This window comes from Cyrtonyx montezumae, unplaced genomic scaffold, assembly GCF_038088225.1.
Source record: "Cyrtonyx montezumae isolate F1298 unplaced genomic scaffold, pur_monq_1.0 scaffold_3, whole genome shotgun sequence".
NCBI lineage: Eukaryota > Metazoa > Chordata > Aves > Galliformes > Odontophoridae > Cyrtonyx > Cyrtonyx montezumae.
In genome coordinates this window covers 126,937,170-126,952,378 of record NW_027072034.1, presented here as the reverse complement: position 1 = coordinate 126,952,378, position 15,209 = coordinate 126,937,170, and the positions used below count along the sequence as shown (strand labels likewise).

At 41.6% G+C, this 15,209-nt stretch overlaps 1 protein-coding gene across 1 annotated transcript; it reads right to left on the bottom strand.

Annotated features, from left to right (window-relative positions):
* Positions 1 to 3,902: 3,902 nt before the first annotated feature.
* On the bottom strand, positions 3,903 to 6,081 carry IL22 (interleukin 22). The gene is made up of 5 exons (XM_065741427.1): positions 5,878 to 6,081; positions 5,087 to 5,152; positions 4,848 to 4,991; positions 4,550 to 4,615; positions 3,903 to 4,150 (listed from the first exon to the last, which is right to left on the bottom strand). Exons 1-5 carry the CDS (start codon positions 6,079 to 6,081, stop codon positions 4,037 to 4,039), a joined length of 594 nt encoding a protein of 197 aa, XP_065597499.1. The 3' UTR covers positions 3,903 to 4,036.
* Positions 6,082 to 15,209: the final 9,128 nt, after the last annotated feature.

Below are 15,209 nucleotides of genomic sequence, written 5' to 3'. Positions count from 1 at the left end.
ATGCGCCTTAATAAACTTCATAACCAAGAAAGTGTTTACATTTATGTCTCATGAGTCAATTTGTTGAAGATAAGTTGATTATTTTTAATTTAGTCTTAGAGAAGGAAAGATGTAAGGACCCTTTCTAAATCTTTAATCAGTGTACTACAAATTAAAAGACAGATATCAATATAATTGTGAATTTGGTCAGGGATTTGAAATGTAAAGGTTAAGCAGAGAGAGCTATTTCTTAGACTTCAGAATAAATATTTTCACATACACCGTAGTTAAACACTTTTGCTAGTGGTGAAATTCATAGAATCATAGGGGTTGGAAAGGACCTCAAGAGATCATCGAATCCAACTCCCCTGCCAAAGCAGGTTCCCTATACCAGGTCGCACAGGTAGGCGTCCAGGCAGGTCTTGAATATCTCCAGAGAAGGAGAGTCTACAACTTCCCTGGGCAGCCTGTGCCAGTGCTCCGTCACCCTCACCCGTCACTGATGATGGTTTTGAATGGAAGGGATTTCAGGCATTTATGGTTGTTTAACACAGTCTATACCTTCTTCAAAGTAGAGTGTAGTTAACTGTATTTTAAAGCGCAGGCTGCTGATTAACCATTGGGATTGCTTCAGCTCTTTGCGTTCTCTAGAATACAATTACAGCAGCAAACTGGAAATATTGACACTTTCTTATTCTAGGTCACTTAAAGAGTATATATTCAGACACTGAATACGTAAATCTCTTAACTGAGTAACGCTCAATATAATGCATTTAGGAGAGGTTTCCTAACATGTCACCAATACTTACTCAGCAGGATGTGGAAACTTCTCTGCATTGGGTTCCCTTGTCTTCTCTATACAAAGTTTCAGAGCTAGATAAATGTTTTATAGTTATCTATTTAGCAAAAAAAAAAAAAAAAAGTCTATTCCAGTCCCCAAAAGCAAGCAATGGGGAGGAAAGGTCAACAGAAAGCAAATTTGGCAGTAGGTAGTTCTGTCAACTTTTTGCCCTGTGAGAAGTCCTCTACCCACTACAATGAAAGACATGGAGTAGATTCCCTCCCTAACAATGCTAGGTCAAGGACCTTAGGGAACTACAAACCATCCATGACTTGCCTAGGGTAGGAGTGAAGAGAGAAAATAGGGCAACGGAAATTAGAACTGTGTGAACAACAGAGTTTCTGTTGGGTGACCCAACCGAAAAGTCAAACAAGAAAATTAATTTGGAGTCAGCCCAAAGCACTCATCCAACTCAAAATGAAACAACTCATTTTGCTTTCAAATCTCTTTTTATCATTTGAGAGAAGATGTAGGTAAAACTATAAACCAAAGCACTATTTCCAAGTGCAAAACTATTTTCTTTAGAAAACATCAGAATGAAATGCTTCAATTTGATTTCCCTTTTCTAAGCTGTAACTATTGACTGAAATAAACCCCCCCCTGCCTGACTGAAAGTACATCTTTATTTTCTTCTGGTCAGTAACTGTCCCAGACATTTCCCCTTTTGTAAGGGAAATCTCACCCACCATCATTCACATATCCACAAGCCACAAGTGTCCTGCAAGAAAAACTATGGAAGAAATTCTGCACATTCTGTTCTGTGACATTTCCAGAGCTCAGGAAAGAAGTTAATCATCCATTGGTAAAGAGATTGTATCAGTAAGAAATAGTATAAGTAGTTAATGGTCTAGCCCTTCTAAACAAGGAAGAGAGCAAGTACTTCTAGAGCGAAGCCATCTCATTTTGTCCAGAGGCATTATCTTTATAAACCTCTAATGGAGTTCAAACAAGTCACACCTGGATAATTCCTTTTACCTTCCATCACCTGTAAAGGGACCAAGTAGTATCTTTTGGTTAAGGTTATCAATAGTCAGTGAGGTGAATTCCTCAGCTGGTGTTTAAATTCTCTCTCTTTGCTGTCAGCTGTTGCAATTTTGAATGATAAAAGGTGTCAGCTAAGAGCTCTTGACAGTATAATTTCTTATCACACAGGTAAGAAAATAAATATCTTATTCAATGTAATATAAGGTTAAATCCCTAAAGCTGTCATATGGCAAAGTCTGGCTGGCTATCACTGTTGTGTCACTTCTTCCTTGACTGTGAATAAGCATGTAATACGTATGTTGTGAGATACAAAGGAGTGTGTGGACCAAAGCAAACCGTATTTATTGCATCTAATTTGTCAGGTGACAAACGTCTGTCACCCAGACTGATCATATAACAGTTTAGCATGTGAGTTCCTAAAAGCATTATTTCAGGTCTCATATTTTTTTTTCATATGGATGGTTGCTTTTGTCTTGAAATCACTCTGGATCAGAACCAACAAGGCATTTTAACTATGCTTTAATGCTAATTCATTACAATAGCTCATGTAAGAAATTGCAACTACATCTAGATTAGCTTTGACTTCTCTTTGAATGTAATTGAGGAAACTACATAGGCAGTATTTCCTGCCAGTATTTATACCATCATACAGTAATTATTCACGAGGAGTCTTTAAGATACCTCTTTAGCACATATTTTAGAATTTGGATTTCCCTAAGTTCCTGTGTTTGCAAAACTTCACCCGCACTGCCAGTTCACATGGGTCACTTTTTTGAAGAAAATTGTGGTGCCTTTTTTTTCCTTCTTTTTTTTTCCTTTCTTTTTCTTCTTTTTTTTTTTTTTCCTCTTTTCAAGATGTGGACGAGATGCCTGCTCTCCTGTTAAAGAAATGGCTAAGCCTTGCTCAGGAGGGCTTCACCTATTGCTGACAATCCACAGTTATATATCTCTGACTTTTTCGCTATTTGGATGCTTTTTTTACTTCTTTAACCTTCATGCAGCTACTAATGATCCTGGGTGTACAAGAGCAACTTGTCTGTCTTTGCCCTGGGAACACTGCTGAAGGAGCTGATAATGACACCAAGCAAACCCCTTCTGAAGTGTTCCCAAACCCATGGTGCTGCAGAGCACTCTCATCTCAGCACTATGGATCAGAAAGTTTTCATGTAGCTCCTACTACTTGTCTGTTTGTCTCCATCTCATCTGACTGAGGTGTGGACAGTCTGAAACTTTCTGCAGTGACTTTTCAAGATGGGACCTTACCTAAGGAAAATTACTTCAGTAGAATGAATGAACCACACCAAAGACTCTCAGGAGAAGTGCTATTTTTCCAACAACTTCCCTCAAGAAAAGCTGATCCACACACTCCCCACAAAGCCCTGGGCTGTGCTAAGTTGAAATTTCTGATTTGGTGAAAAATTCTGTTCCCAGATCAAGTTTGCTTCCTTTCTGGATACAGGAATACAGCCACTCAGGCATGATATGCCACCTCCCTTGCCTTTGGGTAAAAGAGAAAAGTTCTGTAAGATGGCAGTATTTGAAAACCAACATATTTATTATAATAAATTAAAAAATGAGTATTTATAAAACAATCCATCTGCATATAAATATTACACAGCAGTTTTAATTTTATAGTTCACTCTGAAGCCTCTGGTCTCCATAAATACACTCCTTTAGCTATGTTTTAATTAATCTATATAAATACAAGTACTGTATAATTACTACAAAATTATTACCTTAAAATAAGTTACTATTAAATATGCGCAACAAAACTAATTTCTGAATGTCTGAAGTACCAACTTTTCAGGTAAAGGTCGGAAGAGGGCAACATACACAAGAGAGATTATGAAGTCAAGGGCTGAAAACTTCCTGTCTATGGAGCACTGCCTGTCTTGTCCAAAGCTGACTCAGAGGTGTCAAATCTCAGCCTGTGAAATACATAAATAGTTGCCATATTCCAATGCAGATGAGCAAGATAGGAGCATGCCTTTGAAAATAACCAGTGCAACACTGAAGTGGAGCCACAAACACTGTTCTGCCGTCTTCGTTTTCAAAGAAGGCAGCGATACGTATCCAGCGATACGTATCTGTGCCCACTTGGTTTGCTATTTCTGGAACAGATTTTAAAATGTACTGCAGCTATGGATGGGACTTTTTTCCACAGTGGTTAATCAATTTGGTTAATAGTAAGAGCTTTGGGGGACATCTCTTCAAGATTAAGCTGATTTTTTTTCAGTTTTTCTTCTTGTTCCCTCCCTTCTTTGGGGCACCAGTACAAGCATTTTCTATGTAGTCAAACAGTAAATCCAGTTCTCCAATGGCTTTGTTCTTTCCGTTCTCTCCCAACTAGAAAAGAGCAGAACACGTTTTAACATCTCATTTCTCGGAAGATTTAAATTAGGCTTGTTGTAGAAACTACATTGAGAACTTTCTCTCCTCTTTCTCACAAGTCATTCTGTTAAAGTCATGATGCTATAAAATATAAACTAGCTCATTCAAATCCAGTCTAGTATACACAGTGACTTGCAGCTCAATTTCTGAGGGCTAATTCCTGTAAGATATGCAGTTAACAGCACAAATGAAGGAATTCTGAAGATGGAAACAATACTAGCCCTCTCTTTAGTGCCTCTGCAAACTTCACCTCTGAAATAAAATCCAGAGCTCGCTTCATAACTTTGTCAGCCTTAATTTAGCTCATCAAGTGGAGTTTTGAACTGCACAGTTAAAAATAAGGGGAAGATTTACCTCTTTCATTTTGCTCTTCATCTCTTCCAAGTTCTTTTCAATATGCTCTCTGTTTCCTGAGTACTTCTAAAAAAGAGAAAATATCCAGAGGTAATATTGACAGCTGCATGTGATAATATGCTGCTTTTTTTTTTTTTTTCATTTTTCACACGTTTCTATCAACCTCTAGTTTGATATCTTAGATCTGAGGTTTCCTTTCATATCACTGCCTCTTGCCACTGTTTGCAGCTTTCTGAGATTCGGGAGCAGTGACAAGAATCACGACTCAGCCAAGGGAAAGAAACCCAACACTACTTACACATCTGCTCAGCTCCGAGGTCAGGGATGCCAGGAATTGTGCCACATCCTCAGCATATGGGTACTGTTCCTTGGCCTCTGTGAGAAGGACATCCTTCAATATAATCTCTGCAATTCTCTTCATCATGTAGCAGCGATTGTTCTCCTATGCATGCAAGTAAGAGTTCATGTTAAATTGAGGGAAGAGGTCAATGAGTGCTGCAGAAGAGTACAGGATCAGCCTCTAGCTGGAAGGCTCACCTTGATGTTGATGTAGATTTGCTGCCCAATGAGTCTATTGTCAGTGTCCTGATCTGAGACCCTGGCCTGAGGGGAAAAAAGGAAATGTTAGGTGAGGATGGAAGCCTTACCTAAAAATTAACAGTGAACTCTGAGGTCTCATCAATAACAGTTCCAGTGACAAAAAGAAATGGACACTGTAGACAGGTAGATAAGGTACAGGAAGAGAAGCTTGGAAATTTTGGCTGTTATTCTCCATAACTATGTAAGAATCAAGGTCACAGGAAAATAAATAAGCAGAAAGCTGAATTCCAGTCCCTCTTGTAAACATCAGAGGTCATAGTGGTTATGATGACTAGACCAGAACCTGTGGGTGGCCATCCTCAGTGTCTCCCGCAGTGCTGCATCATCTCCCACAGTGCACCCCTCAATGGTGTATGTGGGAGGGAATCCACACATGGTAGAGATGACCAAGAAACCTGTTCAGGCATAGAGCTGGGAACCCAGACATGCCCAGCTCTAAGAACAAGAGTAACAAGATCATGTCTAACAATTGTCCCTGTATAGCAGCAGCCACACCAGAGGAGATGAGCAGTTTTCTCCTACCACACCACCAAGGGGAAATTGGACCATTCCACATATCAACCTCTGTTATACTGCAAATGTTTTTTTTTTTTTTTTTTTTTTTTTTTTTCTGGAGAAGTGCAGAAGAAAGACAGAGAAATTATGAAGGCAAGAAACCAGAGCACTGGCAGAGGAGGAGGGGAGGAGATCCTCACATCTTGCCATGAAGGGAAACCGAGATTCCATACCATTTCAGCCAAGGTGTAGGTACGATTCCTGATGTAGGGCTGCTGGAAGTTGATCTTCCTTAGCCTGCAGGCTTGATGAGTATTGGAAACCACTCCTGTCCCTTTTGGAGGCAGAGGGCTGGTGAGAAGAAGAGGGAGACAGCAACAGCAGCAGAAGAAGACCCATCCTGAGAAGTTCCTGGTCAGGGTGTGCAGGGTGGCCATGGCTCACGTCCGTCCCAGGGGCTGAAGTTACAGCACTCAGCACTGATGAGAGAGAGCAGTGTTAGCATCGAGGAGAGTGAGTAAGGACAAAGGGAGAGAGGCACAAAGCTGCAAGCCTTACCTTTGCTGTGATTCTAGATGTGCTCTGAAGGAGGTGAGGTGCACTTTATATAGGGCCATCAACATCCCTCTCAGCTTTTTTTTGAGGGGGGTAATGGCGGTGATTTAAAAATGACATCAGCAAGTCTCTTACTTTCCTGTATCTTCTTCTGAGAACTTCCTAACCACTACAAAACCCACAAATACAACTTCAAGGCAATTGTAACCTTCAGGTTCTTATAAAGTAAACCGATTTTTAATGCAGGGACAAAGCAGGGGCTTTTACTGGGTCTGGGATCTTGAATCCTTTTCTCATAAAAGCATCTGAGAATTTCATAGGTTTGTGCCTTATGTCCTGATTGCTCCACACTAACTTCACTGGCAATTACACGGCAAATAATATTATCTGTATTTATTTCCGTTCATCTTCTGTAGTATAAGACCAGTGATCTACTGAAGTTGATGGGGGGACACAAATGTTCAGAGAATACTCCAGACCCAGAGCTCTCTGACCACCTGTGGTTCTCACCCCAAAAATATCCTTCCCATAGTAGGCTGCACCAGAGCCAGGGGCTGTCTGCTCTTCACTGTGCATTTCTCTGTGGGACATCAGAAATTGTATAAGAACATTACTGTATTTATCACATCCCTTACCCTCACACTCCTATTTTCCAATAATATTCCAGGCTGTAACCAGGAGTAATAACCAGAGCTGAGGCCATGCACTTATCATCTTCTGTCACATTCACATCCTTCATCTCTCCAAGCCTTTATCACTCCAGTTACCTCCCATCTTATCTCCGCATGGCCCTGCTCACTTTGGAGCTGCACCCACTCACCCTGGAGCTGCTTCTAGCAGTGCCACCGTCAACATGACCCTTTCCATGACTCTCAGAGGTATCCCACCCATTCTCATGCCCAGCCTCCAACAGCAAGCCTGGATTCAGGATGCTGACCATGAAGCTCATATCCCAGATGTACCAAAAGACTATTCAAGAACATGTTTATGAACTCTTCTCTGTGAATTTGTCAGTTGCCAGGTAAATAAACCCAGTGGGGGAGCAGGTCAGTAAGAAGATGGGAAGGTGCATTACAGGTAGGCAAAAACAGTCACTGAAGAGCAAACTGAGAGAGATACAGGCAGAGACTGTTTCAAAAGGTTGGCCTCCTCTGCACTGCAGTCCCACGAACCCTTCTCCATGTGCTAACACAGTCTGATAATCGCCATCTGCTTTAATTCTGGGCTAGGTTTCTCTCACTTCTCTACCAGCTCATCCAGCAGTTCAGATGTTCCAAGCCCAGAACAAAAGCCATGAACAGGTATTCAGACCCTCTCCAAGGGGATCAGTAGCCCCTGTCTTGCTCCAGATCTTGTCCTCCTGAACTTCTAGACACCACCTCAGATCCCTCTGATCACTCTCTCATTTGACATGGTTCCAACTTTGCCTGACCTCTTCTGGTAGGTCTGATCTCATGGAAAGTGTTCATGGCCTATGCAAGCATGTGCTGTAGTACCCATGTCTGTTCAGATTTCTGTGAGGAGACCACATGGACTGAGGATTCCCACACTGATGGATATCTAAATAACATCAGGCGATGGACGAGGAATTAGATGCTGAATCCGCCTCCTGCCCTTTTTATGCAGTGACTACAGCCTCTATTCTATCAGGCTTCTCTAGTATTTGCAAATCATAGACCTGGATGTATCTATTTTCATAGGAAGTGTTAAGTCATACTTCATGAGCCTCTATCCCATCAATGCTGTCAGCTATTTCTCTCGGTCATTGGCTGTGGTACGCTGTCTTCCTTCTGAGTTGTGAAAAATATCCTTATTTCATTTTATTGCTTTATCTCTGCTTCCCATACTCACCTTTATTTTCCAGACATTGAAAGGACCATTTTAAGTTCATTAATTCATACTTCATGAATTTCCTTTTTATGCCATTTGTAAACCCTTTGCATTACTTAATCATTTGCTTGCCATTGTGAGTTATAACATCACTTCCCTCCTTCTAGCTTGCAGTGAATATGGCCAAGTCCAGAAATGAATCTTCAAAGTCTTTCTGGACACTAATTACAGCAGCTTGTATGGCTCTTCTTGTACATCAGTCCACACTTGGCTGTTTCCTGTCCACTTTTCACCAAGTGACTGCTGGTTCTTGATGTAACTCTGAGTTATGACACAACCATGGTCATGGCTGCAATTATTCCCCTTAGCATGTCAAGAGAAGATGTCTGGGAATGGAGATACGCTTCCCATTCCCACAGTCTGCTATTTCAGTTGTGAGACTGCACTGCTATCACTACCCCTAGGTAGGAGACACACATCTGGCAGTACACCTTACAGAAAGTCAGGGCTTAAAACCTGCCCAAGGATACCACTGGATCCTTCTCCAGTCCTCAGCTGAAGCCCAGAGAGGAAGGAAGGAAAACTGATGCAGTTGAGAAAGCATTTCTTGTTGTTGAAGAAAACAATACAGTGATCCTCTGAGAGATAATGGCCTGAGCCAGCAGTGACGGTGCAGCTCTGGGAAATGGACCCCCATGCAGGCAGCTCCAAAACACTGAGCTGGAAGAAGAGATCAAGGGAAGGAAAGATGCAAAGGCCACATTTTATTTTAAAATGTGATACAGAAACTGACTGAAACTATCATGGGTGGGTCTTACTAAGACAAGAAAAATCATGTGAAACATCTGGACTGGAAGTTGTCTTGGAAAAGCAGCATTTCTCATTAATTCTCCCCTATACTATCACTGACAGAGATTCTAGCAAGTAGCATGTTAGTGAGTATCTCTCTACAGCCTAAAACAGTGATGTCTCATGATACGTAACCATCCAATCTTTTCCCTTTAAAATTACGTTCTCTCCAAAAATAAATAAATAAATGCCTTGAACTCTCTTGAGTTTGGGAGGTAATGGAGGGAGAGCAAAACAAGTAAACAAAAAAAATTGAAAGTCCATTTTCATTTTTAATCTGTGAGTTTCTGTAGGTTTAACATTATTTTTTAATATTTCAGGTTACTAGTACTGTTTAATAATTTAAATAAGAAAACATAGCTGCTATGGTTCTATTTTAATCGAACAAAGATCTCTCCACTTCTATAAAGCATCTTCTGCATTGTTTTTCTGAGTATAACAACTTCAAAAATAATTATGAAATTGTTCACAGATTGCATTTTCTTCTCCATGACATCCCAAGAACCAAGCGTCTATCCTACCATAGACCTCACTAATATAATTTTAAAGAGTAATTATGTGGAGTTTCCATAATTCATTAATATTTAACCATAGCGGTTGAATATTCTCGACAATGACTTCTTGACCCATATCGAACACAGAGGATTTTTTGAGGAGGACTGGAACTCTACATCACATCTACCTCAAAAGCCACAGACACTTCCTTCTTGCTTTGAATTAGGCCACAGGTGAACAACCAATACTGTACTTCCATGTCTTACTTCAATCTGTGTACCACTAGCACACTGCCATGCAGGAGTTTTCTTCAGCTTTAATACATTTTCAGTTAGATAGATTTGCATTGTATTATTAGAAACATCCTCAGGATCAAGCATTGGACTAGAAACATTGTCAAGAGTGGAGATGTTGAAGAAAGACTCTGTGAATTGTCCTCTTGGGCCTTTCACCTGACGAATGTAACTCTTACATCTGTACAAATGGACCATAGATGACATAGGGCTTAAAACTGAACAGGCTTGTTTCTATTTGGAAACATCCCCAACTTGCAGGTCACTTGCAGGCCAGTGCTCATTCACCTGCACAGCACAGCAATGCTGCTAGATGTTTAGAGGGAACTTCTTGCACTCCAGTTTGTGCCCACTGCCTCTTGTCCTTGTGCTGGGCACCACTGGAAAGAGCCTGGCTCCATCCTTTTTGCACCCTCCCTTTAGATATTTGTACACATTGATAGGATTCCCCCTAGCCTCCTCCAGACAGAACAGTCCCAGGACTCTCAGCATCTCCTCATACCAGAGGTGCTGAGAGTTGGACTCTCTCCAGCACATCCATGTCTCTAATGTAGCGGGGGCACAGAACTGGGCACAGTCCATGTTTGGCCTCGCCAGAACTGAAAAGAGGTGAAGGAGGAGTGGTGGTTGACTAATAGTGATCAAGCTCCAGAGGAGCCTTATTTTACTCAGCTCTCTGCCCAACAACAAAAAAATCAGTAATGAAAACTGTTTCTTCATACAGAGTACATATAGCATTTGAAATTTATAATTTTGCCTGGCCTCGTCAAAGGCCTAATGAAGAATTAGACGCAGAGAATTTGTTGGAAGGAGGATTATATCATTAGAATCGCCTTGGCTGGCAATACAAGTTGAATCTGGAAAAGACCTCTGTATGGAGACACGCCAGTTCTCAGCACATACCACTGACTCAGGCATTTTCCAGAGGATGTGCGATTCACATACCGCCCGTGACAGTGACACTTTTATACAGTGAGTAACATATTTCCTCTGTCAGTAACATTTTTGCTTGTATATCTGATATTCCATCAAACACTTCTTCTGGTCTTCACTCAGTTCTGTTACATAATTTCTGGATCTGTTACGAATTTTATATAATAAAAATAGAAAAATTGGTATTTTGTCTCATAGAAAGACTAAGTGGATGGGAACAAATAATTTATTGTGGTCTCAATTTTCAATTACATTCTACAACAACCGATCAGTCCTGGCATAAAAGCCTTTATTGTCACCTCAGAAACGCCATTTAATGGAGCTCCAATATAAAGATACCCAGAGCAACCCAGAACAGCACTATGCAGCTGTTCCTGATAGTACTACTGTTACCTCAGGATCACTTATGCTGTAACTTCCATTGCAGTGTCAGGAGGATTCTGTGGTAAAAAAGAAAACAGAAATAAACAGAGCCAGTGGAAGTGCAACAGACGTTAGTTAATCCAGTGGCTCTGCCTCTGCACAACTGTTGTTGATGTTGGTAAAATAGAAAGAAAATTTTGGTTGGACTTCCCACCAGATCCATCATTTAGCCTATGTGGATGGGAGAACAGAGAACTGAATCCATCTCAGTGCACACAGGCTCATGACTCCAGAGGTACCACTATTCACCCTTCCACCAAACAGCAGTTCTCCCAGTTCGGAGTGTAAGATCAAGCACATACTCTGTCACTTTGTATAGTGACCTACATATATCCAACTGTGTCTCACAAAGAGTCAGATCAGGTGAACTGAAACTTCTGTGCTTCCTGTTAATGTGGTGTGCTTGCACAGCAGTGACTCAGTGACATGGCAAAGTGGAATTACTGACATAGTGCATGTCGAAGAAAACCACTCTAACTGGGAACAGACTTATGCAAGCTGGTTAATCATTTGAAATTCAGTGGTACATGGTTACTTCGGTTAAGAAATAACCTCAGCACCATGCACCTTGATTTACCAAGTAAAGACTTATCACGTAACAATTTCACAGTATTTGCAGTAGTTAAAGACTTTCTGAAGGGAAGCAACAAATTCAAGGTGAATTACTTCTACCCGGACACTGCCCAAACATCATCATTTTCCACTGAGGCTCCTGGAGATGCCCTTTCCTGCTCAGTTACCGTGTACAACAGGGTGCTGGAGAAGATCACAGCTCCTATCTCCTTAAAAGTAGCCTTCTAGTTAGCATCTGTCTCTAGGAAGCAAATAGCCCACGCCCCAGCCCTTCTCCAGCCTGAAGTGATGCTACTGACCATCCCCAGGGGAATAATGCAGCCAGCGATCTTCCTGTCCGTGTGAGGCTATTGTCAAGAAAGTAAGATTTATGGAGCTAAAAGGAGTCCCAGTTTAAACAGCTGCTGCCTAGCACTTAGGATGCTGTTTTCCTGGGTTATCTGTTTTTAGCTGCATGTCGTGTAAGCTAAAACGGATAAACCGGCCAGAGCCGGCTTCCCCTGGAAGCACACTGCACACTCCTCGTGACAGCACTCCTCAGGCAGCATGGAGCCCTGCAAGGCCCATCAGGACACAAGCACAGCCTGCTCATCTCCCATCCCCACCAGAGAGCTGGGCACGCAATACCCCAGAACAGGAAGCATGCTCCTGCAAGTTGTGATGAGCCCAGTGACTGGAAAGGGAGCAAGGATAGGATTATCCCAAAAGGACAGGCCTTCTGGATCCTGGTCAGCTGTTAGCATTCAGCATCAAGTGACTGGAGACATCCCAGGACACAAATGCAAACCTTGAGCAGAAAGTGTTAATACATACATATGTACACATATATAATATATGTATACCTCAGACATACAGTTAAAAGGAAAAGCTTTGAGGTCCATTCAAGAGCCTGCATAGGTTACAACTTTAGTTACCTCAGGAGAGGTAAGCCAGCAGAAACATAATTAGTCACATTTTCAAAGCAAATGAGTGCTTTGTTGCATTTTTATTCCAGCCCCACATCCTCTCTACAGCTTCTGCTCCCAGTGGGCTCTCTGCCACGTGAGATAACATCTTCCTACTGGGTTTCAAAGCCAGATGGGATCTGCACCAAAGTGCTGGCTGGGTTCATGGCAGCTCCACAGCCCTCCCTGCTCCTGAGCAGATCTGTAAAGGTCTGAGCAGTGGCCAGAATCGGGGCATTTATTTAGGTCGCTTCAAACGAAAGCTGCTGTTTGAAACAATCTGTTGGTTGTTGTGGTTTTCTTAATTAGAGAAACAAATACTAATCAGAACTTTTTCTTCTCTCTCATTTGTTTTTCTCTGCCTAAAGGAGCTATTTAGCTCCAGGCTCTGCTAAAAGGCAGTTGACTGGTGCATTGCAGAGCTTCCACTTGCAACAGATGGCAACTGGGCTCTTTGCTGACAAGATGCACCACACGGTAAGAGCTGCTCTGACAGCAGAGCATCAGCTGCCTGCCCAGCCTTGCAGAACAACAGGCAGCTGTAACAATGCACTATGGCATTATGCAAATAAGAGTGCACTAGATTTTTCACAGAAGCTCTGCTTCTCACTGAATCTTCAAATACTGTAAATCGTTCACTGGCTATTATGGATAGCAGAAGAGGAAAAAAGAAACTCCCAATGCTATCTGTCAGCAACGATGTTGAGTCAGATAAAGAAAATAGATCCTTAGTACATGGGCTTCAGTTTGAATGATGACTGGTAGCTTCACGTCCCTTGTCCTTTGCAACATATGCATACTTTCAACCTGCGGCCCTTGGGCTCAGGGAAAATTCAGACTACTTACAAGTATCAGTGAAAGCAAAACTGTTCTCAGGAGGCTGTTACCTACTGCATAAGGATCCAGGTAAGTAATACAGAAACACAAGTCTATTTAACTACTTTATTGGTGTGAATCAGAGAATGGCTTGGGTTGGAAGAGACCTCAAAGGTGATCCAGTTCCGACCTCCCTGCAGCAGGCAGTTGCCAACCACCAGATCAAGTGCTAGATCAGGTCACCCAGGTAAGGGAATACCAGGTAACAGAGGGCCGTTTCCCTGCTAGCAGTGATCCATGAGAAGCCGGCTTATTTACTTCTAGAGAAGGTGCACAAAGCACAGGAGCTGAAATTGTACACTTCAATTACTGACTGGGTCCATTGTTAAGGTGCTGTGTTTGTAAATCTTGTCCTTGACAAGCTTGCAAAGCTGTTTATTCCTCAGATATACCACCTATTAGCATTTGCCTTCCTCCTTCATCTTTTTTGTCTCTCCACTTCAAGGCCTCTTACAATTTCCTTGTCAGAAAACAATACACATGCACTGTATAGCACGCATTTGTAATTATTAATAAAGCATGCACTTCTGAACTGGAAAATGTAACAGGAAACGTTTCTGAAGGCTGGACTGAGGCAGTAAAAAAAATCCACAACTGAAAGGACTAGATAAACATTGGTAGAAAGCAGGCATAAAGAATTCTGTGCTTGCCTCAAAGGCTTCAGGAGCTTTCCACAAGTACTATTTCCAAAGGATATTTGTCTATATTTCCCCTAAACAACTTTTCTGCCCAGAAGTTAATTTACTTAGAGCACTTGAAGCAAAGGCTAAAATCTGTTCACATGGGAAACGTTATGATGACATAGCATGCCACAGGCTTCCATTTCCATCCCTAAATCAGTTTGTACACCCATGCAACAAAAACACCTTCGTCCTCAACCACTTCCATCACCCTCTTGCCATCAATCACCTGACTCACAGTGTAATACCGTAAGCAAAATTGGTACATACGCTATTAAAACATGTTTTACTTCCTGACTTCAATTTTATATTTTTTAGAGAGGACAGTTATCATAGAGAAGTGATGGAAGATAGGGGCTCTTGGCTTTTAAACACACTGAACTATATGTAGAACACGGACAGAAGACTGCCAAATCAACCCTGTCATAATGCACTGTAGGAACATTTCCATCCTAACAAAAATATTTCCTGTTTTAGACAAGAAGTCTTCCACTGAAAAGCTATTATTTTACAGGAAAACAGGCAGTTTTCATAAAGGTTGCTTTACAAAGAAATACAGTACCATTTTAGTAGGAACCTTCTGACCAATTATAAGTAAATACTTAAGTGTATCCCAAAGAATAAGCCAAGAAGTCTTTGAGACAAAATAAAATACTTTGATTTGTTCAAAACTACAATACTGGTAGGAAGTTATTCCAATGCAGAATATCTGGAAGATGTAGACACTGATTTCTAACATAATCAGAGCTGAATACCATCCCATTTGTAAGTCAGCAGCTCACTAGCAGGGGGGCTGGCCCTTTGGGTATTGCAGCCTTTCAGCTTGTGCAGCACTCATCTGCTCCAAATATGAACATACCTGCTTTAGTAAATTATTCTTTCTAAGGGCACTACAGAGGGACCTGGCTAGACTGGATTGATGGACCAAGGTAAACTGTATGAGTTTCAACAGGGCCAAGTGTCAGGTCCTGCATTTTGGTCACAAACCCCAGGCAACCCTACAGGGTTGGGGAGGAGTGGCTGGAAAGCTGCCTAGTGGAAAGGGACTTTGGTGTACTAGTGGACTGTTGGCTGAATATGAGCCAGTAGTGTGCCCAGGAAGGCCAAGGGCATC

Bases quoted from the DNA above. Each gene is read 5' to 3' on its own strand.
- IL22 (XM_065741427.1), bottom strand. From the start codon at position 6,081: ATGGCCACCCTGCACACCCTGACCAGGAACTTCTCAGGATGGGTCTTC. The intron at 5,153-5,877 runs GTATGGAATCTC...TTTTCCCCTCAG, and splicing joins CCTACACCTTGGCTGAAATG to GCCAGGGTCTCAGATCAGGA. The intron at 4,616-4,847 runs GTAAGTAGTGTT...TCTCTTTTTTAG, and splicing joins CCTCGGAGCTGAGCAGATGT to AAGTACTCAGGAAACAGAGA.